This window comes from Python bivittatus, unplaced genomic scaffold, assembly GCF_059951505.1.
Source record: "Python bivittatus isolate LINGU-HERP-01145 unplaced genomic scaffold, Pbiv_v1 ctg000030_np1212, whole genome shotgun sequence".
NCBI classification, from domain to species: domain Eukaryota; kingdom Metazoa; phylum Chordata; class Lepidosauria; order Squamata; family Pythonidae; genus Python; species Python bivittatus.
In genome coordinates this window covers 1,970,754-1,994,213 of record NW_028277031.1, presented here as the reverse complement: position 1 = coordinate 1,994,213, position 23,460 = coordinate 1,970,754, and the positions used below count along the sequence as shown (strand labels likewise).

Genomic DNA, 23,460 nt, shown 5'->3' with positions numbered 1-23,460 from the left:
AAATGATTCAAGGATCAAAAATCGAAACAAAAACCAAGGCTTACACGCGTGTTCTCACCCCCCTTCTCTTCTCCCAGGCTGTCCGCAGGGGGTGGCCAAGGAAGTCAAGGCAGCCACAACGGCATTGGGCGCCATCTTTCTTGACCACCCCCTGCGGTGTCTGCCTCTCCCATTTCTCAAACTGCACAGCCTCCTTCTTTGAATCCCTTCACCAGCCACCTTTCTGCAGCTGCCCCAAAGTCCGCCTCTCTTGGCAGCAACCGCTGGGTGCCCTCAGAGCCTTCTGCCCCCTTCCGGACATCGCCTGCACCCCTTCTGCAGCTGCCACCTCAACAGGGCCCGAGCACAAGGAATCCGCGGGACCCCCCGGCCTGCGTTCACTCGCATTCGCCTCTCTTCTTGGCTCACGCCCCATTTCTCCATCCTCCTGACAGACATTAGGAAAGGCTCTGGCGTCTAAAAAGCCCCCAAACTAAGGCAGACGTAGGTAAGGCAGGGACAGGTATTTCAGGAGATCACCCAGGATGGCATACGCACCCTCAGGGTGACTCTACTGCCGTGACATTTGTCTCCTGCACCCCTTCCCTGAAAGGGGCATTTTCCCCCAGATGCCCTGAGGAATTCCAAGCTGCAAAGTTGTTCTTTTTCCTTTTTCATAGAGTTCTACAGGTAGTCCTCACTTAACGACGGCATTTGGGACCAGAATTTCCATTGCTAAGCAACGCTGTCGTAAAGCATGTCACGTGACCGTGTTTCTTAGCTACAACAGTTTCGGCACTTCCTGGTTGCCATCATTAAGCAAATCACTGTGGGTCATTAAGTGAGGACATCACGTGTTCGCCATTTGCAACCTCTTGCCAGCTTCCCCACTGACTTTGCTTGTCAGAAGCCAGCAAAGAAGGTTGCAAATGGTGATCATGTGACTGGGGGATGCTGCAACAGCCATAAGTACAAGGACCGGTCGTAACTACCACTCGTTCAGCTCCTAAGTGAGGGGGAAGCCGGGCAACACCACATGGGGATCAGGGTGGTGGGCTCATCCCTTGTTGGCCATCAGGCTCTCGGCTCCAACTAAAGTCAATTTTTAAAAAGTTTTTTTTTAAAGGAAACAGGCTTGCTACACAGTGCCAGCCTCCAGCACAGTGTCTCTCAGCCTGGGCAAAATTCCAGGTGTGTGGACTTAACTCCCAGAATCCTCAGCAATAGCCATGTAAATTGGGGAAGCCTGGGAGTTGAAGTCTATACTTCTAGAAATTGCCAAGGTTGAGAACCACTGCTCTAGTGAGATCTTTATTCCCAAGGAGACTTCTAACCCTCTTAAAGGTCCCGAAGGCATTCTTAAAAAAGAAAGCTGGTGGGTGGTTGATGAGAAGCCCTCCAGATCAGCAGGAGGTGATGGAGAACCTTCAGGGGAAGAGGTGGTTGGTCTTCTGATCAACAGGTGCTGTGTGGCTGACATTTGTGAGAGTACCCAGGAGATGCCCTCAAAATTCCAGATCTCCTCTCACTCCCAAGGACCACCTACCCTGCCCTAGCCACTAGATCAACATCATCATCATCTTCATCATCTCAATCATGCACGCTTGCTTGCAAACGCCTGCACAGGCGAAGCACACAAAGGAAGCCAGGCAAAATGAAAGGCCGCGCAAACGTTTTTCAGAATCAATGGAAGAACCACCAAACATGGCAAAAGCATGAAACATAATAAACAGAACAAAACAAAGAGCCAAGCAATGGAGGGTCTACCTGGATCGGCGCCAGGCCCTTCCACCGCGCCATGGGCGAGCCTGCAGTAGCCGAAGGAACTGAAAAGAGGCTGATGGGCAAGCAGCGGAGGTGGAGGCAGGCAATGGAGCTGATGGTGGGGGGGGGAGGAGGAGGAGTGGGGGGCAGAGAGGCCGTTGGGCAGGGCGGCCCCCCCGGCTGGGAGGGAGATGGCTTGATACTGCCCTGGGGAAGGGTCTGCGTCCCACGGACCTGACAACAGAAACACAAGAGGCAGCATGAAGTGGATTCGCCAGGCTGGGAGGAAGAGGCACGAAGGGGCTGGCTGAGGGTCCGGCAAGTGGGGCGGACGGAGCCACGCACAGCAAAGTGAATCCTTTGAGCATTCACCAGCCTTACCCAACTGATTATTGGGCAATTATTATTGTAGAGAAGTGATGACTGCGCGCCCGCAGGAACATCCCTGCCAGTGAAGGACGTGTTCAAAGTCATCCTCTCTGTGAAATGCACTTCACTAGGCTTATGAAAACCCCAGACTGGCACTACCTGATTTGAGGACCGCCCTTCAGCTCTCCCCACATACGCGCTCTTGAGGATTTAATCTGCCTTCAAAGAAGATTGGAGCTTACAATATTAATTATAGGTGTAACTGGATTCTAACTGAATTTAAATAGGATAATCTACTTCTTTTTTGCAGCACCAAATCTCCAGTTGCAATAAAGGAAGTATTAACTTGAAAAAAAAATCAGAAGGAGGGGAGAGGCAAGAAATTTAATTACGAGGAATCCAACCTTGAGAAAGTAGGACATGAATATCAACAAGCCCCCGTTTAATTCTGCGACTAAAGCCGCCGGTTCATTTTTCCTTCAGCTATGCGGAATAGGATTTCTGCTGAGGCTACGGCTACAGATTCTTGGTTGAGGAACTGAGTTTTCCCCTTTGCAACTGATCTGGTGCAAATGATCCAGCGCTGACCTCCTCCTGTCACACAAGCCACACGATGCAGGACAGGGGGAGACTCCAGCGAGGGCCACCCCGTCCAACCAGCTCGAAGATGGTGGCAAAGACCTGCCAAAACCCTGAGCCTTCGCTGCCCTCTTGCGGGTGTCTGGATTCGGGCAGCCCAGATCTGATAACTCTGGAACAGCATTGTTCAACCTTGGCAACTGGAAGATGTGTGGACTTCAACTCCCAGAATTCCCCAGCCAGACATGCTGGCTGGGGAATTCTGGGAGTTAAAGTCCACACGTCTTCACCAGCACCCAGGGGCCCAAGAGCGGGTTTCCACAACCTGGTGGAATGGATCCTGGATTCAATTCAAAACCCCGGCAAGTGTGGCTGCTCAGGGCCAGAGAAGCGGCTCTTGGTCCCATCCTCCCCAACCTGGCGCTTTCTGGGTGTGGCGGGACGACAACCCCCTGGACCCCTCTGCCAAGCTCTCCCAGCACATCTCCGGTCTGGGCTCAGTCAGGGAAAGGGCAGTTGCTCCTGAAACCCCGGGAGCAGCTTCTGGTCATTCCAGAGCACCGGGGCTGACCCCAGTTCACACGCCAACGTGGCCCCCAACTGCCCCCTTGAAGGCCACGGAGCTCTTCAGCCTTTGTTCACGGCTGCCCTCGTGGGGCTCTGTCGCCGCCTGATCGCCCCGGCTGGGACTGGACTTTGGCTTTCTTTTTTTATCACTGTCTGCGCTGAGATTACTTTTAACAGGAGTAAAATAAAATGCATATTTAAACCCAAGAGCGCCAGCTGAATGCTTCCAGATGTTACCCCGCCCGAGGTCTGGGGGTGCAGCCATCCTGCTCCTGATTCGCTCCTCTTTTGTGGCGAAAGCCAGAGATGGGACACGGGGTGGGAAAAGAAGTTTAGAGGCACGAGGAAAGACGGGCTGCTCCCTCCCAGCATAAGCATCCATGATTTATAAAACCTGCATCCGGAAGCACCAGAGCAAACCCAGGCAGGCAGACAAAGGAAAGCGGGGGTGGGGGGAGCATCCCTGCCCCACTCCCACCCCTCCAAGAAAGCTGGGAAGCCCCCAGGAGTGATATTTGCCTGTGCGTTTACTGATGGCTTCCACCAGGGTGGACGGGAAGTACCCCACGCGGTCGTTGCCGGTCCGGTTGTCGTGGATGCAGCCTTTCCATCGGCCGTCGGCATGCTGCTCCAGGACCTGTGGCCGGGGGGCGGGGGGCGGGGAAGGGGGCAGAGAGGAGCCAAGACTGGTCAGCTGCAGGGGTCCAAGCCCACCCTTTTGGGGCCAAGGGAGCCACAAATGGCCAGGACACAGACCCCTGCAAGGGGAATCGGAAAATCAGAACGGTGACGACAGCTTGAATCACAGTTGCAGCCACCATCTTGACTTTTTTGACCACCGCCCCCACAAGTGCCTCTGCCAGCGGCCTGTCCAAAGACAGGGCCTCTCACCTCCTGATCTTAGAGCGCCCTCCCCAGCAGCCGTCCTTTACTCCAATATGCCCTACAGCAGACTAATAGTTATTACCAAACAAGGGCTGAAGGCTCGAGAGGTGAACGCCAAACTGGCCCCCAAGCCCTGGCCGCTCTATAGGGCAGGGAGGAGAGTCTTGGCCCGCGGGCCACATACAACCCACCCAACTTTCCACCAGACATCTTTTGGTGGCCTCCTGTCATTTTTAACACCACCACCAAATGTCTGGTAGGGCAATTTTCAGCCTCATCTTTTCCATGACAGTGGGCCCCAGGGCCCATTTTTTTGAAAGAACACGAGCATTCAGGTACGGCCATTGGGGGCCCGGCTGACCCCACATCCCATGGACCCAGCTCTGCTGGAAAGAGGTTGGGAGGCTGGTGTGGCGGGGGGCGGGATCCAGCCCCTTTGGAGTTAGGTCGGGGAAGCCAAGATGCCAGCCTTGCAGGTTTCTGCCATGCAGGAGCCTTCAAGCAAGAGCTGGGCATCTGGGGGCGGCAGGACTGGACCATGGCCAAGGGCAATCTTGTGCCCAGCAGCGCCAACAGGGAGGACTCACCGTGATGATGTCCCCAGCTTTCACGTTGAGGCTGGTCAGGTCATAGTTGTTGCAATAATCTTTCATGGCCCGGACCTGAAGGGCAGCCGAAGCGTCTGGGAAGGAAGAGACGGTGAAAGGGATGCAGCTCCCTGCAGGCCGGGCCAAGCTAGGCTGGGCAAGGCAGCACCCGCCGTGCTGGCACCAACGTGCCCCGGGGACTCTGGGACCAGGGAGGCCGCCTGATCTTGCCCTCTGGGCCTGCTGCAGTTCATGCCCCCTTCACTTCACTCGTGCCAGGGAGGAACATAAAACCAGGATCCCACACTCCCATATATGACAACTAAGATGGAGGCAGGATGAGCAGATTTGATTTTGGCAAAGCATGGCCTACAGATCTGGGTGCTCTATCATAAAGGTGGTAATTGGCCCTTGGAACTGGGCCCAGAAGCCTGTTGGCAGCCAAACAGCGGCTTCACCAGGTGTAATTCTCACCTGACAGGTTAAGCCATCAGGAGTCTAACTGCCACCTTTTGTACCAACTGAAGCTTCTGGATCACCTTCAAAGGCAGTCCCTGGCAGAGTGCACTGCAGTAGTCCAGCTGGGTGCCAACCAAGGCATGAGTTACCATCACTGGAGCATCTGATCTAAGGAGGATTGTAACTGGTGCACCAGTCAAAGCTGGGCAAAGTCTTCCCTAGGGGTGATTTTCACCTTCTTAAGCAAGAGTCTTGCATTCAGGAGGACCCTCAAGCCACAAACCAACTCCTTTGAGGGGAGCATGACCTGGGTCAGATGTTACAAGATTGCCCCCATGAACAACAGCTCGATCTTGGCAGGATTTAATCTGAGCTTGTTTTGTCTCACAGCCTCCAGACACCAGTTCAGGACTCTGACAGCATCTTGGCTCAGCTGAGAGTGGCGATATATGACTGGGTCAACAGCATGTTGGAGATACCACCTACCAAAACAGCAAATGGCCTCTCCTGGCCATTTGAGGTAGAGGTTAAATAACAGGGGAAAACACCAAATCCTGAGGAACCATATTGGGGTTCCCAAGGATTTAATGATCAATGGTATCGACACTGCAGACAGATCTCATAGAGGACAACAAGGAGTCTATCAAGGTCTCCAAAAGACCAGACTAACCACTGCTGCTTCCCTCCCATAACCAGACCTGGATTCTGACTGAAGGGGATCCAAATAGTCCATTTCTTCTGGGATCCTGATTGGCTACTACCTCCTCAACACATTTACCAGGAAGGGAAGGTTGGAAACTGGGCAAACTCAGGGAAGAAAAGCTGGGTCTAGGGAGGCCTCTTCAGGAGAGGGTGCACATCGCCTCCTCTGGGCCGGCAGCCCCATGCCCTCCCAGAGCTGCTCACACCCTGCCTAACCACCCGAAGAAGCCAGGAGGGGCATGGATCAACCCCGCAGGTGGCAGAATGCAGAGGACCCCGCCCCCCACTGGCTTCCTCACAGTCCACACATTCCAAAGAATCCCAGATTGTGACAAAAATGCTGGCTTGTTCCCTACTGTAGACTCTGCCAAGGAACCCACCAACTCATCCAGATGCCTCCTCATCTGCCCCGGTGACTCCGGTTCTCTGATCGAGGCTTCCAGGCAGGAATTGGCGTGCTCAGCTTCATGGGGAGGCTCAGACTGGGTGCTCTACTTCTGGTTTTCCCCACCATCACTCTAGGCACATTTTCCCTAACATGCGCCAGTAGATGGAGACAGAGCACTGGGCTTTATTATACCGTTATATTTATATATGTTGGATGGCTGAAATGGCTTCACCTACATTTTCCTAGTGTCGGAGGCACCACCATGTAACGTGATTCCGGTGGAACAGGTAAGCTCCTGGATTGGGACAAGGGAGTCCCAATGAGCTGGCTGTGAACCTTTTTTCACACAAAGGTTCTTGTGGAGGGGCAGTGGAATTGGGGGCGCAAAGTATACTAGCGCATAACTGCAAGCAAGCAATAAGTAGCAAGGAAAAGACCGAACAATGTTGTCAGCCGCCCTCGCAAGGCTCCTCCAGGTTACGTAGAGAAGACCGCCATCAGCCTCAGCTCGAGAGGGTTTTCTGGCTGCTTCACCCTCAAATGAGCAGCCCCTGTCCATGCCCCCCCCCCACGACGCCCCCATCCGCCCTCACCTCGCAGCATCTGCTTGATCTCCTTGCTGGCTTGTGTGGCAGTGAACTGGTGGACAATGTCCAGGGCAGTCTGGCTGTAGGTGTTCCGGATGTGGGCATTGATCCCGCTCTGCGAAAACAGGGGAGGGGGCCGCTTGAGGAGGCGAGAGGGGCTCCTGGATGGCTGCCAGTAGCCACAGTCGCCTGGGCGCCCAGCAGGCCCCTTGGGGACAGCCATGCGCTGGGCGACCTGGGGACCCTCCGTCCCTCTGGCAAACGAGGGGGGGCTTACATCCAGGAGGAGGCGCACCACTTCCGTCTTGCCACACAAAGCCGCTTCGTGCAAGGCAGTGCCTGCCTTGGTCTGACGATTGATGTCTATGCCAGCCTGGAGCAGAAGCCTGCAAAAGCGGTAGAAAGGAGGGTGGAAGGGGAAGGCAAGGGTGCCCCACTAGGCAGAGGTTCAACAGGTACTGCTCTGGGGATGCAAGGAGAAGGGGGGTCTCCTCTCTCCTCAGGAACAAGCAGGGCAACCCCACCTGAGGACCATCCCCCTTGAGATACCCCAAGCCCAGGCAACGCAGGTGGGTCAGGATCCCTGCCGGGGGCTTCCGGTGGTGGCGTCAAAGAGGTCAGGAAGGTGGCCACCATCATGCGACTGAAACCCTGCCACTTTTACATGCACTGATGGACGCAAAGAGGGACGGGGCTCCGACACAGCCACGGCTGCCATCTTGCTTTTTTGGCCTCCCTCCACAGATGGCCCTCTTGGGACCACCCTCCTGCTCCTGGTTGGGGCAACCTCCCCATCGTTGCCCCCTGCACACCTGACCGTCACAGGAGAGGAGACCAGCCTGGGTTGCGCATTGTCAGGATGGGCCATAAATCCTCACCCTCGCTTTTGCCCAGCAAAGGTCCCTCGGCACTGCTGGCTCTCCTCCGCCAGGCTCACGGGGGAAAGGAGGGGGCTTCAGGCTCCCCCAGAGATGATGCGGCGGCACGAGGAAAGACCCGGGGCAGGGAAGGCAGGATGACCTCGAGATCTCTTTGGGCCCCCTGGATCTAACTCAGTACATACGGCCCCTTGCCCTGAGGGAGCCTCCATGGGAAAGCTCTCCAACCCGTCTCTCACGGCCACAGCTTGTTCCCCGTTGCTGAATTAGTCGCAAACGCTTCTGCTGACCCACCACAGGCCCTGAGAGCCAGCTGGCCCGGAAGAAGAGGTGGCCCCAGAACAGAAGTGCCGCTGAGGGCGCCCAGCCCTCTCCGCCTGCCCTGGCCACCCCGCTGGGGGCACCTCAGCTTGCTTCTCCTACATCTGCTCTGCGTCGGCGCCCATTGAAATTCTACCTTGCAGGGCTGTCGTAGGGCTGCTGGGAGGATGGAGCCCAACTCAGGGGGAGGCATCAGGTGCCCCCCACCTTCCCTTTCGCTTGCCGGCCTCCAGACCCAGCCTTGTTTTTGCAGTCCTCAGACCTCCCCCGTCCCACAAGCATCTTGCTGCTAAAATTCAGCTGCAAAATTATGTTGGGCGAGCTAGGTTTTGGCCCTCCTTTTCAATATTTAAGCTGCCAAATGGAGGGAGAGAGGGAGGGAGGGCCTCAGCCCCAACTGGCAACGTTGCCACATCACCATGACACTGCTTGCCTCTGCCGCACTCAGAGACCATAAATTAGGGATAAAAAAGTGCGCCCCCAGCCTGTCCTACGAAGCTTACAGATTCACCGAGAAGCAGATGGTCCTTTTCTGCTGGACCAAATCAAGGCTGGCTGCTCCCCTGAGGTGGCAATCAGCGAGCAGAATTCACCTACTTTGGGCGTGTGGCGCCAGCAAAGTCGAGGGTGGGAGAAGCACTGCTAAGCTGGATGGGTCCCATCCTGCCATGTCCTTGGAAGAGTTGCGGGCAATCCAAGGGACCCGTTAGTCCATATGGGTGCCAGACCCTGATCCAGCTCAAGGGTACCCTCCTCACCACCTTCTCTGGGAGCGGGTTCTGCTGCCCAGGAAGAGACCTCGCTCTAACTGGGCAAGGCCTCCTTCTTAGGATTGCCGAGGGACAGTTGGGTGGCCTCGGGCATCGCGACGTCTTGGCTGAATACCGCAGGGAGGGAGGAACACACCTTCTTGGATTCCTTGGTGTCCTTACACAAAACTGGCTTGGCAACCCACTGGCCCGTGTCAGCCCTCCCACTCCCAGCCCCACACTCCCCAGTGGCCAGTAAGGATGGCAGGGGAGGCAGGTTGGCTCAGAAGCTGCCCGCGATGGCTTTGCAAGGGACAGAAGGGGAAAGGGCTACCAGTGGCCAAAGGGGCCGGACGTCTGCCATCCAGGAAGCCATCCCTTTCCTCCCCAGGAGATGCTGCGGACCTTTCCCAGCCGGTCTCGGCAGCACTGCTTGAACCCCCATGTGGGCTGCGGGCTCTGAGGAAAGACGGCTTCCTCCCTCCGCTGGTTCTTCGCGGACGTCTGAAACGCTCTCGGGCCTGGATCCCACCCCCTCACCTGATGACGTCAATGTGCCCGTTCTTGGCAGCCAGGTGCAACGGGCTGGTCCCGTTGGGGTCAGTGATGTCCCCCGGCTTGGGCTCCAACAGGGCTGCACACATGTTGCTGTTCAAAAGCAGCTGCACTACCTGCCATGCCAGGAGACAGAGGGAGACCCCAAAGTACTTCCTCCTGAACGAGAACCAGACCTCTTCCCCATCCCCAGACAACAGCCAAAGTTCCCCAAAGCACCGCCCTCTCCCACCTCCCAGGATCGCCTAGTCCCCCACTTCTCGCCAGCCTAAGGGGCCCTCACAACGCCATTTAGTGCCCCTTCCGAAAAAGTCACATTCTGGGATCCGTCCTGCAGGAATCTCCGACGTTTCGAATTTACTCTCAAAAAATGGCACAATCCCCTTGGCTCAAAATCCTGGCCTGATGGCCACCAGCTGCAGGTCCACCTAGTCACTAACCAGGCGGCTCAACGCAGCAAAGGGACACTTTACGTCTCGCCTCCAAATTCCAAAGGAAAAAGCCAGAGAAGGTTGGAACAGCTCTAGTGAAGGGTGCGCGACTCTCTGGGGAGGGAAACAGTGGACCCCTCCGTGGAATGGGTAGCCCTGATACCTCTGCCCGAGAGTGTGTTCTGTAGGCATGAGTTGGGCCCTTAACTGGGTTTGTGGCTGGCCCTCCAGGGGCTTGCTCCCTTTCCCAATTCCCCCCGAGGACTGGACTTACCCCAACACGGCCAAACTCACAGGCCAAGTCCAGAGGTGTCTTGCCACAGTTGTCCAGGATGCAGGGGTTGGACTGGTGCTGAAGAAGCATTTCTGACTGGGTGGGGAGGAAGAGAGAGAGTGGGAAGCCCAGAGCCCCCGTTCTGGCACAGACACAACCCACCAAGTGCACCGGAAGCCCCACTTGAACACCACCTCCACCCCCCATCTCCACTTCCTCCAAAGAGCACCCATACCAAGGGGCACCCGCCCTGAGGCAAAATGGTGGGTACAACCTGGCAATCAAAGCCCCGCCTCCTTTTAATGTGTCACCCACAGGGCACACACGTAAAATGGGTGGGGTGTTTTTGGAGCCAATGACCACCACTACGGACACCCCTACCCGTACCCGATGTACCCCTGGAAGAGGGGGACTCTAATAGTATGTGGGAAAGACCTTGGGAGGCGGGGCGAAGGGAAGGGTCAGATAAGAGACAGCACAGTGAGCCGGGCAAGAGGCTCAGAAGGGACCCTCCCTAAGTTCTTGGGCTGTAAAGGAGACGGTGGGAGAATTCTACTTTCAGACTTGCAAGATTCTGTCAATGTAGCTTTACAATAAAGTAGAATTAGCTCATCTGGTCGTGTTTCCTGTCTGGTCTACCCCAGGAGGCCGACATCAATCTTGCAAGTCTCAAAGTATGATCCTTGTTTGTTTCCAAGGGCAGCCCTCTGCAGAACGCACCGCAGTAGTCCAGCTGGGTGGTGATCAGGACATGGGTTATGGACACCAGGTCATAACGGGTACCCCAGTCGGAGCTAGTCAAGGCCGTTCTGGCTGCGTCTCCCACCTGTTGCCTAAGCAGAGCCAAGCCCAGGAGGACCCCAAGACCCACACCTCCTCCTTCTGGGGCTGGGGAGAGGGGGAACCAATCCTGTCCCAAGGACCTATCAGGACTGATGTTAGATGTTATCAGACCTTTACCAGCCTCCAGCATCTCCATCCTGGTGGGATTTTATCTGGATTGTTTTGCCCCGTCCAGACCCTGACAGCCCCAGACAGGAGCGCAAGGCTTCCAGGCACCTCCAGCCCGGCCAGGGAGACCGACGCGCAACCGAACATCCGATCTCCTCTCCCTCCCCAAAGCAGCTGTTTGCATAAACACACCTTTCCTCAGGTCACGAAACCTCATGCAAGCATCCAGCCTCTGAAGGGATACAGGACTTGTGATTTGGGCTGACAAAGCTGAACGAAGCTCCGTCTCTCGCTCTTGCGATGCTCCAGGATTGCTTCCCAAAGCAATTTTGTCTCTCTGCCTTCCACCTTTAAAGCAAGTCTCCTCTTCCCAGCATCCTCCTTCTCCCCACCACTTCTCCCCCTCCCAGTCAGACAGTGTAGGAGGAGAGCCGTGTCTCAGTAGCTAAAAATCAGGGGGACTGTGGGAGCACCTTTTCAGGCTATCACAGAAGCGCACGGCTTTAATAAAAGGGCTAGTCTGAAGAGCTGCACTGGGGCTCCTGTCTCTCTGCCTATGCTTACGAGTCCACAGACCGACCTTCTCTGGGGAAGACGCCCCTTGAGTCTGCTGGACCCACAACAGCTTGCCCGATGATACGCTTGTGTGCCTTCCAAGAGGGTTCTCCCAACCGGACGAGGTGCCCCTCTCCTGACGGTTGCTTCGCACCCCCTTACCACGTCGTAGTGTCCGTGCTGCGCTGCCAAGTGCAAAGGGATCTGCCCCTCATCAGACTGGATGTTCACAGAGGAGCCCGCCTTCAGCACCAGCTTCATGGGCTCCTTCTTCCCTTGCCAGGCCGCGTAATGCAAAGGGCGCATTCCTGCAGAAAGGGCACAAATGCAGGAATGGAGAGGGGGCGGCTCCTTCCACCATTCTTTTGGTCAAGAAGGGGGACTCAGATCCCTGTCTCTGAGAATGGGCAAGGACGGTTCGTATGAACCCTTGCCAGTTAAGAAATCAGGCATAGAAGCGTGCACGGCGTTGCATTTCCTGTGCTTTGGCTCCGATGAACCATTTGACACTGGTCTTCTTTCAAAAAGGAGCCAGCTCCTCCTTTCTTGGATAGGCCTGCAAGAGGACTGTACTCCCCACCCCAAACTGCGAACATACGTCGCAGGTGCTCTGGGCCCAGGGCCCCAGCTTTCCCTCCTTTCGCAAGCCCCGCCCCTGCCCAGGCTCGGCCCATGTGCCACCACCGCCAAGCCTCTGGCTTGCCTTTGTTGTCCTTGATGTCCACGGCAGCCTGGGCCTCCAGGAGCAGCAGAATGAGTTCGGTGTTGCCGTTGAGGGCGGCGTGATGCAAGGCGGAGAACCTGTCGCGCCAGGAGCAAAGCAGAGGGGTCACCAAGGCCAGCCACCAAGACCCCGTCCTTCCCCCGAATTCACCACTGCCTGAGGTGATCCTCTTCGAGGACAAGCTTCGGGTCGGCAAGCTGAACCAGGCGCCTCCAGGCTGCAGCTTCTCTGTCCTCGGAGAGGAGAACCTGCTCAGACCTTTGCAGGAAAATCCAACTCAGGAAGGTGTTTCTCATGAGCCCCTCCCAGCTCCTTCGTGAATCTTACTCCACCGGCAAATGACATTTTTTCTTTTTTTGGAGTACTTTCCTCTGTCTGATTAAAATACCTGATATCTTCTTTTTTTAGCCTGCTTCTATTTTAGCCTAGCTGGGTTTTTGATTTCTGGAACTGCTCTTTCGTATCAGCGTGACATGATTGCTTTATTCGTTTTTAATCTGCCGCTGCTTAATGTGCAGCTTAGCACAGAAGGATCCTGAAATGAAAACACAGATAAAAAATGTTCCCATCTCCAGAACTGGGAGGACAGTAACTTTGCTGATGTGTCATGAAGACTGCAGAGCGTGCTGGGAGGCCAAAGTGCAGGGAGAAGGATGAGTGACCCAGTGCAGCACAGCAGAGCTACACGAAGGAGAAGCCTTGCTGAAGGCGAGTCAACATGGCTTCGGCGAAAGGAAGACCCATCTTGCTAATCTTCTCGGGCCCTTTGCCTAACCCTAACACTCCCTCCCCCTCTGAAGATGGGCTTGAGGGGGTTGTGACTTCACACAGTAGAAGAGTGCTTCTCAACCTTGGCAACTTGAAGATGGGTGGACTTCAACTCCCAGCATGCTGGCTGGGGAATTCTGGGAGTTGAAGTCCACCCATCTTAAAGTTGCCAAGGCTGAGACACACTGCTGTAGAAGATGCATAATGAAAATATGGTTCAGCTGCTGCTGGGAACAAGACTAATTTCATGGCTGGGATCATTAGGAAAGGAACAGAGAAGGTGCTCGCCAAGTCTGGCACAGCAGACCCTGACGCATCGCAGTTGATTCAGCTCGCAAGCCTTTGCAAATACAGCAGACACCCCAAATCCAGTCTGCAAACTGCTTTCTGGAGTTTGCGGGATGCCAGAAACATGGCGGGGAGTCAGCCTCCTGATCGCAAAGCAAGGCCAGCAGAAGTGCACGCTCCTCCAAATACAGAAGCACACTGGGGACTGGGGACCCGTCCCTGCAACTACAGAGTGCTGGAGTTTGGGGCCACTTGCAACACACCAGCTCTGGATTGTAAGTGTCGCATTGAACACTGGGAGAGTGGCCATGTGGTGCCAACCTGGGGTAGCCTCCATTTCTAATAGGACCCCCAGCTATGGACTCTGCTGCCTGAAGTGGCTTCTTTGCGGTAAGGATGGCCAGAAGGGTGTTCACGAGACGCTCAATCCAATCCCTCAAAGCAGTTTGCAATCACACAATGTGCTAAGATTAGCTTTAACCTTATTCTGTACTTTAACATATTGTGCAAACCTGGCTTTTTTTCTAGATTCATGATTCAGAATGCAGAATACTATTTTAGCAACCAAGTTAAGCCTGCTGTGGGAACCCAGCCAAAGAGCTGCAGAGGGGGTGAAGGAGTCCACCAAAGGAGCTCCCTTTGAAAAGGGACAGGTCTCTGCATTTCCTAACAGGGGGAACATTAGCTCGCTCTTGGAGAAGCTAACCACCATTTAATAGCAGGGAAGCAATAAATATGCAACACCCAGAACTATCAGCAAGTGGCCTTGATTATCTGATGGAAAGAAAAGTGGGCTATAAATCCAATTAATAAATAGTCAGAAAGCCATCAGGAACCAAACAGCCAGCCAAAAATGGAATCTGCAAAGGAAATTGGATTATAATTATAATCTGGAAAAAGGATCTGTTTGCCCCATGGTTGCCTGTGTTACATCCACCCCATCCATACAGGGCCCCAGCCATTAGCTACTTGGCAAAGCAAGGAAGTCAGATCAAATTTAGTTTTCTTCTGGTGGATAACACTCTTGCTTCTATGCATTTATTATTTATTGCTCCTGCTTTAATTGCTTCATCTGGTTTTCAGGGGTGCCTGCTGGGTGCGGTCCCAGAGGTGGAGAAGGCAGCCACAACCCCCCCCCCCCCGAAACACCCAGGAGGAACTTCAGTCGCCCCCGGCTTCTTTTCGTGGACCGCACGAGACTGGCTGGAAAACGGGCAGGTCGCCAGCGCTTCGAGCCCATCAATGCGCTGTCGGGACCCTGCTGCCCCGCGCCCGGCCGCGGAAGGAAGGGGATCCTCCGCGCCTGGCGGGCCGACGGAGCTGCCGAGGGGCGCCCGCGCGAGGCGGGGGCTCTCGAGCGGCGGGCCGCCCGGCCGCCCTTACCCCCTGCTGGCGGGGGAGGCTCCCGCAGGCTGGAGCACCCCCACAAAAGCCCCGACGCAGGAGCTCAGCCGGAGGGGGAGGCACTGCCGGCACTTAGCGGTGCCTGAGCCCGGAGCCGGGGGGGCAGCGGCGGGGGGATGCTCTGCAGCGCGCCCGTTGCTTTTCCCGAGGGAAGCTGCCCAAAGCCGAACTGCCGGGCAGCACCGAGCACGTGCGAAACGCGCCCCCCCGCCCCGAAATGCCTCTGTCAGGGGGGAGGAGGAGGAGGGGAGGCCGGGGGCTTCTGCGCGTGCATTTAAAAATGGAAACCTCCTTTTTCCAAACCCCTTCCCTGAAAGTCCGAGCGCACCCGGGGCGGAGAACAGAGCGCGCCTCCCTCCTCGCCATCCCTCCCTCTCTCCATCTGTTTCGGGTTCGAGGACCTCCGCCTCCTCGGGGCCCCCCTTTCCTGCCGCGCCGCCCCCTCCCCCAGGGGCTCCCCTCCTTCCGTCCCTCGCCGCCCAGCGGGCCACTTCAGCCCCCGCGTCTCTCTCTCGCCCGCGGAGCGCTCCCGCGGGAGACCTGCCGCCGCCCCCGCGCCCGGGCAGAGACGCGTCCCGGAGCCTCTTTTGCCCGCCTCAGGGAGGGCCCTGAAGGGGCCCTTAGCCGCGCGGGGGCCACAGGAGGATTCTCTCCTTCGTTCCAGCGCCATCGAGGCAGCCTCGATCGGCCGCCCGTTTCCCTGAAAGGGCCTGGGAAGAGAGGCAGGGCAGGGATCGGCCGCGGGACGGCAAACCTCCAGCTGGCAGCAGCCGGCAAAGGCTTCTAGGAGAGGGAAGTAGTATTAGATTGCAAAACCGGGGGGGGGGGGGGCAGAGTGAAGGGACCCCCGTGCCCCTCAAGGAGTGCATCGGCCATCATGTCACTAGGGCTGGAGGGAAGCGAGAGGGCGCTCCATGCCACAGCCGCCTTCAAAGCCCTCAATGGCATCTAAGGGGCTGCCTTTCCCTGAACAATCTCCTGCCCCCCCCATGGACAGTCCAGGATCCCCGGAGGTTGGCAGGAGAGGGCCTGAAGGCAGGTGTCACAGCTGGGCTTCCAGTCATACTATCACACCCACCATCTTGACTCTTTTGACCCTCCCTGCAGACATCCCTACCCTGCAGGGTGAGGAGCAACCCCCGCCCCAGCCAGGCCTTCTGGAGAGCTGCAAAGACCCAGCCTCTCGGGAACGATACTGAAGCAGTGGTGTCCGTTTGGATTTTCCTGTCGTGATATACTGTTTATATTTTATTGCATCATGATGGCTGGATTGTATTATACGTGCTCTCCACGCTTTCGAGTCAAGGAGAGCAACTCAGCCAGGAGGAAAGGCCCTCTGCGTGTCCAACTTACAGCTTTTGCCTGTCGCCCCCCTGCCAAAGGGCCGAAGTTGCAGCCTGCCGCCCCTCCCTCGGAGAGGCAGTGGGGAGCTCACCCGGCCCTTGGGGGGAGCAAAGCCCTCTTCTCCTGCAGCGCCACCCCTCTGCTTCCTGCAGCAAACATTCATTCGCCCCTCCTTTTTGTAAAATATAATGTCTACTGAAGATTTATTTTTACATGAGTAAAAGATAAACATGAAAACATATAAAGAGGTAAGTTAGGAAAAAGATAAAAGAAAAAGTGTGGGAGACAAGAGAGAGAGAGAGAGAGAGAAGGAGAAAGTTAAAGCAGCAACTTCCGATCTTCTTACAGCAGTTACAAGCCAACTTATTAACCTTCCTCCCTCTCTACATTTGCCCCTCCTTGACAGCCCTGCCTTACACACCCCCAAGGGCTGGCTGGAGAAGGAGACAGCCCCTGCCCGGGACAGACCCCTGGAGTGGGCTATGGAGACGGAGAGAGAAAAAGCCACTGTGTGGCTCTCGGTCCCTACGATGGGGCCAAATCAGACAGCGGGAGGCAGAGAGAGAGGGAGAGACCCTCAGATATTCTGGTGAATCCCCAACAGCTCCTTGAATGACCCAATTTCACAGGGTGGAAGCTAGAAGTGGAAGGACGGGAAAGGTGCTCGACTTGGTTGCTTCCCTGTAGCAAAGCCGGCTTTCCCACGCTGCGTGGGAGAGGATGTCTAGGTATCTCCCTAACTGTGCTTGCGGGTGCCTGGCCAACCCTTCTTGAGGGACACCTCCGTGGGACGCAGCCTTCCTCCCATCCCTGGCCAGGAGCCGAGGCCAGCTAACGTCACGCTTTCCTGGACTGGTTATGCCCACCTTCTCCTGACCAAGCACTGCTGCGCGCACGAGTCTTGGGGCTTCCACAGCGACTGGGCTGATGACGTGAGAAGAGGTGCCCGGCTCCTATTGGTGGTTTTCCTCTGGTTGCCGGCGGGCAGCAGTGGCGTTGCAGGGGAGAGCGAGTCTCTCAGAAGCTCCGGTTTCATCCCTACCACCGCCCCCGCAAACGGATGCTCTGCATGGTGTCTCGGCAGCCGGGTCAGTGGGTCAGTGTGGTGTTGGCGCTGTCTGAAGCAGGAGGAATCTCCTCCACCATCCCTGCCAGCAGCTTGCACAGGTGATCTCCCCCACAGGGCAGGTTAGCCCTCTTTTCAGCAGGTCTCGTGCTCCTGCCCATGTCACCCCCACAAGTGTTTCTTGGCAGTCTTGGGGGGGATTTAGGAGGAGGGAGTACGAGTCGTACCCTCACTTCCCACATCTCCCGTGTGGCCTCTCAGCAGGCATCCGATTTTCTGCTCTGCTATGACCTCCTAGTACCGGATGGATGGAGGCTGCACGGTTCAGGCACCGCAGGTGATCCTCACAGGCAGGGAGTTCAGTGGGGCACTTTTGCTGCTGAAGGATCATGCCCCCACCCCTGATCATCTGCAGGTAGATATCTGCACACATGGTCCAATGGGGTAGGGTGACCTTCTCACCTGCATTACTTAAATACAGATCTGGTAGCAGGGTAGAAGTCCACAACTATACAGGCTGCTCTCAAGTTTTGTTTTTTCAAGCAAGGGACACCATGGCCCAATCGTGGATGGAGAAGCCCTGACGGAAGCCCCATCTAGCACCTTCAGGAGAATATCTACATGGGTTCAAGATTTGGCCATGGAAGATATTTGCTTTTCCCCCTCCACAAGCATGAGTGCAGAGAGGAGAGGGGCTGTTCATCTCTGCTTCCAGGCCTTCCAACTACTTGACAGTGAGGCCTTCAGGAGAGACACACAAGATTCCTCCATGCTCCTTTGTATTGCTCGTACAAGGGTGAGCAAGGATGAAAGCACATGGCTTCCCCGCATATGCATATTCCCCCCATGCTCAGACAGAATAAGTCACGAGGGACATCTTCACATCCCTCCATTCTCAGTAATGCTTGAGCAAAAAGGAGATACTTTTTCTTGGAAAGGAGGGTTGGTCAGTGGTGGCTATTTTGCTGCAGGAATAGCCATGTTCTCCTAAGAACGTAAGAAGAGCTCTAGGTGGACCTGCTATTTCCCCCAGCAGTGAACCAAGACTATCTCCCAGGCAGCTGGTACTCAGGTGCTTGTTATCTGTGACCTGACTGGCCATCTAACTGATAGTCTCAATCTAATACATGATCCTTTTGCACTCCCTGCCTTCCCCCTCTCTGCAAGAGAATGAGAGGAGAGCTCTGTGGAGGGCTTCTGCCCATCCAGCACTAAACCCCCACATGCAAAGAATGGTGAAACCCACCATCTGCTTGCCCAGGAGGACAAAAGATCTTGAGATGTTTTCTGAGTTGTGTATGTAGGTCCCCTCTCCCAATCCCTGCTTCCCCCTCTTTTCCTCTTCTTCTGTGAAGAGGGGCTCTTCCACACATTTGGCCTCATCTTCAGGGCAGCCCTTTCATAGCTCATGGCCTCAACTCCTTGAGAAATGCCCATTTTTCAGCAGGTGAAAAGGCACAGGGAGCTGAGATCTATTGAGAGATGGTAGGAACTCCCACAAAGCTAAGAAAGAAAAAGTCGCCATGAGGTGCTTGGGAGCTCCCAGGAAAACAAAGGATATTCTGCAGAGTCCTCTGGGATGAGAGGCAACCCCCCAATCATGGCGAAACTTGCGGACCCCTGACTTTGCCAACTCACCCATCCGTGTCCTGGAAGTTAACGTTCACCCGCTTGGCTGATCCGAGGAGCTCTGGGGGGGCAGACAAGAGAGACAATTAGAGGAACACCAAAAGGAGGGGTAAGCCCTTTCCCTGGGAATTCCTCCAAGCAAACACTTTGGGAATAATCTGTCTGCTTCTCCATCATGGCACCTCCATTATGGAGCCGGCTTCCTTTAGAAATGAAGCTGGCCTTCTTGCTGATGGCCTTCGGGAAGCTTTTAAAGAACAAGCTTTCTTGGAGGGTCTTTGGGGAATGCCTGTCAATACTTGGAGGTCTATTCTCGTTATTCGGTACTATAATCATTGTTATTATTAAGTACTGTCTGGTTATGTTTTATTATTCTCTGGATGTTTTTATTGTATGCTGTACATCGCTGTACATTCTGAGGATTCAGCCACCTACCAGTTGGAGACGTAAATAAACGTTTCCCTTCTGAGCTGCGTTTTGCTATATTTTGCCTGGAGGTTCCAGCAAGATTGAAATCTGGATTGGTCTGAAACTGACCAATCGGTGGAATCCCTGCCTGCTCCTGCGCTGCCAACAGCCAGGTGAGGACGGGGACTGGCATCTCTTGGCCCTTCTGCCACCGAGGCCCCTTGGAAAAGGTTTGGGAAGCCGCGCAAGAGAGGAGGGGTGGACCCTCCCACGCTCCACCGAGTCAAGAGCTCATGGCTTCCTTCCGCACCCCCACAACCCATCGGTGGGCTACAAATGCAACAAGCCCCTTGTCCCGCAGGCAACTTCTCATCCAGACAGTCTTTTAAAACGGAAGGGGATGGAAGAAGGAGTGCAGCGCTTTAAATGGGTGGGCTTTGAGGGGAGTAGGGACGATGCTGGGATTTGCAAAATTGAGGCGCTTGTTAGAGGATCAGGAAAGCATGAATTCACTGGGTCCCATTTCACCGTAGGGCTGCTTTCTGGAAAGGGAGGGTCTCTGGATCTTTGAGGGCCCCACAAATGGACCCTGCAAATGGATTACCTGGGGAAAGCAGGGCTTCTAGTGCAGGAAATAATTCAAGAAAGAAGCCTTAACTGAGGATTGGAGGTTGGATTATGGCCAGTGTACAAGTACAGGGCCAAGGAAGGGTTCCTGCACCACTAGCCCGTCTGCGCGCTTAGATTTACCCTGGTCTCCCTCCCCTGAAGGTTCCGCCCTGGAGAAACATTTCAGACCAACATGGATAAAGATTTAGGCTCTTAGGATTTAAACACCCCCCACCCCAACCTGGGTGAGAAAGAACCAGCCTGCCATTTTCCCCTGCCACTTTTGCCCAGGTTCCCCCAAATCCATTCTTGTTCCACTTCTGCATTAACGTTGTTAAAGTAACAGGCCCAGAAAGTTGCATTATACACACACGTATATGCCTTCAGAGTATTTTGCCTCAAAGTATACAGTACGTTCATACCCCACACCTTGAGCGGGATAAAAATCTGAGTATAAGTATATATAACGTACACCAATATAGTTTTTAGAAGATTGAGGAATTGGGATATATTGGAATTAGGATGGAGGTAACGGGGAACAGCGGGAGCCCTCTCAGGCTGATGATCGTTTGCGCCTCCATTCCAGCTCCTGGGAATCCTTATCCTGAAGAATCACAGCATTTCCCATGGAAACTTTGGAAGGAGAATAGCCAAGACCTGGGTGAGCTTAGGGGGCCCCGAGCCCCAGGGCACAAACACTGGCATGACCCGGCTGCCTGAACAGGAGCCAAGTGGATCTTGGGCTAGAGAGGGTCATTCCGCGGCTGGGTTCACACAGCCTCCTAAAGCCGTACACTCAGGTTTAATAAAATACAAGTGTTGCATTCACATAATCCACTCTGCCCAACCAGCCACATCGTGGCTTAATGTGGTAATGGCCCCTTTCCAAAGCTCCCACATGCCTGGGTTCCCACAACGTGTTTGCACCCCAAATTATCCCTCCTAATTTTAGTCCAGATGAGCAGGTTGTGGGAACCCAGCCCATCTGTGGCCAGAGAAAAAGAATGGATTGGAGTTATTGGAGGAAGCCTGGGGAAGGGTCACAGTGCACCCGGTGGTCCCTGAGGTTCTCTCTTTGGGCACTGTCCTTCCTCCCCTCCCTCCTTACCAGGGACTGGCACCTTTTCTTTCTGCCTTTCTGTTAGTGGGGCGTGAGCATCTAGCACAGCGAATCTGCACCTGTACCAGCACCTGGTTTCCTCCAGAGGAGAAGAGGAGGAAGAGGGGGCAGGACAGGACTGCAGCTGACCTTCCTAAAAAGAAAGGTGTCCTGCCATCTACCTGGCCAGCCACGTACACAGGCAGCATCGCTCAGACAGCCTGCTTGTACCAAAAAGCCAGCAGGAGTCAGGGAGCACCTTTGCCGATTAACAAGCTTTAGGAAAAGGCAGAACTGCGCTCACAAACTCTTTGCCCTTGAATAAAATGCCTTCGCTGGAAAAGCCCGATTTTTTGCTGCCATAGACTAACGCACCCAGCTCTCCTCCCACAGTGCCAGCTTGTGCCACAAAATGCTACGGAAGCCCACCTCCAGGGCATCAGGAACTTGTCACCTCCCAGCACCCCCAGCCCATCTGGCTCTGCTCCAGAGCTGCCCCAGCAGGGACTGAGCCACTGAGGGTGGGGTGGCCAGCTGAGAAGGGCTGGGGGTCCCCCACATACCGCAGCCGCACCCCCCTGCACTCACTGGCCAAGCTGGCCTGGAACCGGACAAGGAGAGTCGTCCTGGGCGATGTGAAGCAGGCTGCCTCGCAGGGCGAGGGACGGTGCTTCCGAGCACTTGGCCTTGTCTGGCTAATGGCTGAAGTGGCTGGCCAGTGCAGGGACCACAGAGGCCCCCTTGGTCTTGGAAAGAGTTGGCCTGGGCCGTTCTGCTGATCCAGGTCAGCCTTTCCCCATCTCTGCTCCCAAGAGAAAAGCAAACCCTGCTGTCAGGTCTACAATGTTCAAATCCCAATACAGAAAAATCTCTTGAAATCCAAAGTAGATTCAGAAAAGATTTCATTTACTGGATGGTACATGCATGTCTTCTTCCTGGCCTTCAATCTTGCGCCGTCTCTGTCTTCTTTCACTCCCCCCCCCCCCACCGTTGAGAATGGCAGAATCAAAGCAAGCTAAAAACATTTACTAAAATCAAAGTACACAGATGGCATTTACTATACCAATAAAACAGTCCTCTAGTTGATATATGTTTTGATTGCTGCAGGTTCTGACACCTGCATTTGCAGGCCCACAACTCAAACCTCCCATTTCCTGCCAGAGTTTTACTAGCCCTCCCTGGGTTGGCTCCCTGTCTGACCCACAGAGATGCCAAAGAGATGGCGGGGCAGCTGTCATATGGGCCGGAGGGGAAGCTCGCAGCTGCTGGGCCCCCAACTAGCTGAGCAGACCCCTGCCCAACCCTAGAGCAGAGCGCAGGGCCCACTCAGCAGAAGCGGCAGCAGGGCGGGGCCGCTAAATGCAGCAGGGCAGCACCAGCACATCTGGAAGAACGGTGCTATGGAGTCCTTGGGGTTCTCTGAGCTTGGTTCTTCTCTTGCAAACGTTGCACTGCTACTGAAGAAGGGGGGAGACCCGGTAAGCCCACTGAAACCCAGAGCTTAAACCTCTCGTGCGGCCCCCCCCGCCTTCCCCGTCCCTCTGCGCCAAGGAAGGAGCGCAGAGAGCGCCATCCAGCCCTTCCTGAGTGCAGAGGGGGATGCAGAGCCTCACTAACAGGGTTACAAGTGGAGAAGGGCCATCCGTCTTCCTGACAGAGGAAAAATCATCCAAGCTGGCCAGCTGAGGAGTCATGCAGAAGGAAAAAGATGGGAGGTGGGAGGGGAAACGCAGCGGAGCCAGAGAGAGGGGGAGGGCAGGGCCCTGGAAAGGCTTTTGCTCGCCAGCACATTCAAATTTGCTTTTGTTCTTAGCATCTCCAGAGCAAAAGCGATGCCAGCTGACCACAAGCCTGGAGCATCTTGAAAAGAGAGTGGCAGAGTCAGCTTCCACACAGCCGAAGATGCCCTAAGACGGACACGCAACACACACCCAGCGCTCAGAGCAAGGAGCACATCGGCAGGAGCGTTTGCCAGCACAGGCTCCCTTTTGGAGGACCACCATGATGGGCACTTGGCAGTTCCCCTCCATCCAAGGCCTTGGCCTTATCTTTCATCATGCTAAGTACCATTTCTACTCTCTTCTCTGAAAAAGCAAATTTCTAGCTCTTATGGCGATGAAAGCGATGCTGAAAACACGTGGGATTGCCTAGGGAAGAGACCGCCGTGCTGCTTATATGTTTACACAGGTTTGCAAGTATAGTAGGAGCAGATATGCCAGGATGAATGGTGTAAAAAAGCAGTTACGCGGTACCCCAGATCGCAGATTCCAGGGTTGCCATTCTGCAAACTGCAGCACACAGTGATCTGTTCAATGCCCATAGGGCATGGTCAAAAAAGTCAAGATGGTGGCCATAGTGGTGTGATGGAAGTGAGTCACATGAAAAAAAGGTGGAGTTTTGTCACACTGTTGCAGTCGCCATCTTGACTTTTTTGACTGCCCCCTGAGGACACCCCCATCCCCACAAATCACAGCTCTGCCAGAAAGGGAAGTGGCCAATGGGAGTCGCTCTCCCGAAAGAAGGACCGCACGAGCACAGCCG

The 23,460-nt window shown here is 55.1% G+C and overlaps 1 protein-coding gene across 5 annotated transcripts in view; it reads right to left on the bottom strand.

Annotated features, from left to right (window-relative positions):
* CASKIN1 (CASK interacting protein 1) overlaps positions 1–23,460 on the bottom strand; it is a 99,589-nt gene that overhangs the window by 18,038 nt on the left and 58,091 nt on the right. For 4 of the 5 annotated variants that reach the window (XM_088152344.1, XM_088152352.1, XM_088152354.1 and 1 more), the window contains exons 2-11: positions 18,813–18,864; positions 12,284–12,381; positions 11,743–11,888; positions 10,075–10,170; positions 9,355–9,485; positions 7,144–7,252; positions 6,873–6,981; positions 4,731–4,825; positions 3,778–3,895; positions 1,747–1,977 (exon numbers count right to left, since the gene is read on the bottom strand). In XM_088152344.1, the coding sequence (XP_088008470.1) occupies positions 1,747–1,977; positions 3,778–3,895; positions 4,731–4,825; positions 6,873–6,981; positions 7,144–7,252; positions 9,355–9,485; positions 10,075–10,170; positions 11,743–11,888; positions 12,284–12,381; positions 18,813–18,864 (1,185 nt within the window). The remainder of the gene's footprint in view (positions 1–1,746; positions 1,978–3,777; positions 3,896–4,730; positions 4,826–6,872; positions 6,982–7,143; positions 7,253–9,354; positions 9,486–10,074; positions 10,171–11,742; positions 11,889–12,283; positions 12,382–18,812; positions 18,865–23,460) is intronic. The other variant, XM_088152348.1, reaches the window with a different exon arrangement.